General features: G+C 35.9%; 1 protein-coding gene across 1 annotated transcript in view; it reads right to left on the reverse strand.

Moving 5' to 3' along the window:
- The window catches only part of LOC106680700 (uncharacterized), a 15,041-nt gene extending 13,917 nt beyond the window's left edge, over positions 1–1,124 (reverse strand). Inside the window, exon 1 of the mRNA XM_014420579.2 lies at positions 892–1,124. Coding sequence (XP_014276065.1) covers positions 892–1,098 — 207 coding nt within the window. The 5' untranslated portion in view covers positions 1,099–1,124. The remainder of the gene's footprint in view (positions 1–891) is intronic.
- Between the last annotated feature and the right edge of the window lie 188 nt (positions 1,125–1,312).

Here is a 1,312-nt window from a genome sequence, read left to right on the forward strand (position 1 = left end):
TTTTTAATTTGCTTGGCGGGCTTTCATCCCACATGGCTTGCCAACTAGCTAATATTTCATTCTTCATCGGAAGACTCATTTCTTGTGGTGTCAGAATGGCCGCGCCCTGACCTGGAAGGGCAAGTGCTTGTTTGGCTGCAACGTCCGCCAGTTCATTTCCAGCGATCCCCACGTGACCCGGCACCCATATAAAAGAAAACAGTTTTTCCCAAGTTTTCTAGGATCTGTATTATCGTTAATGCTGGTCTGATTTATGATGTGTAAAGTTGTAGGGCTTAGTAACAAGCGGATCTCTAAAATGTTAAGAAACCGACGAGGAAACGTCTTTTCTTATTCTTTTAGACCATTTGCTTAGCTAATTTCATATATATAAAACCACTGTGCTTCAATATCTGTACATCTGACAAAAACCGTTTGACGTATAGATGTCTATTAGCACTCTAATTAATGCTAGTTTAATGAGCTGTAAAGTAGTTTATGATGTTTATCTTCGTAGGAGTAATAGTTTACCTGAAATTTGCTAATGTAAATTGATTTATAGTTGTTCGGACAAATTTTGATTTGCTAAATTTATATTGATATGTGAATATCATAAAAACTACTACTCCTACGAAGATAAGTGTCATAAACTACATTATATCAAGTTAAATTTCCTTTATTTTGATTGTTGGCAGACATATGAGCGTCTTATGGGTGGGTCTAGAGATATATTTTTTCAAAAATCCAACATTTTATAGGAACAACTAGAAATTAATATTTTGTGAATTTATTTTATCAAATATCATATTATCCACGGTCAACAATCTTCTCACAGTTAAATGAGAGAGGTTTTTCAGTTACAATTTAATATTTGTAGGTAAGAACTTTCTCATGCATTAGATTGTGTCATACCTCAGCATCCCCAACGAAGTAGTCATTGTTTGTAGGGAAAGTAATTGGCAATATGAGCGGAACCATATCCACAAAAGTGTTGAACTTTACCACCATCTTTTCGCAGAGCTGCTGTTCTGGTGAGTCAACTCCGACATTCCGTTTGTCTTCTCCAGCCAAAGGAGAAATAAACAGGAGTAAACATAACCATAGCAATTGGAGTGGCATGGCGGACTGCAGCTTATCAAGAGAAATCGATTATTTGTGATAAGATTACCCTACCGTTTCGTTGCTCAAACAATGCTCGTTAACACACTGAGATGGTCAAACTATTAACATATATTTTATATCCTTATTTTGTTACTAATAAAACCATCCATAAAGACCTAAATGTTCCTTATGTAACCGATCTAGCCCGAACCCGATATTATTCCTTCCATAA

Source organism: Halyomorpha halys, unplaced genomic scaffold (genome assembly GCF_000696795.3).
Source record: "Halyomorpha halys isolate HHAL.00 unplaced genomic scaffold, Hhal_1.1 Scaffold279.1, whole genome shotgun sequence".
Classification (NCBI taxonomy): Eukaryota; Metazoa; Arthropoda; class Insecta; order Hemiptera; family Pentatomidae; genus Halyomorpha; species Halyomorpha halys.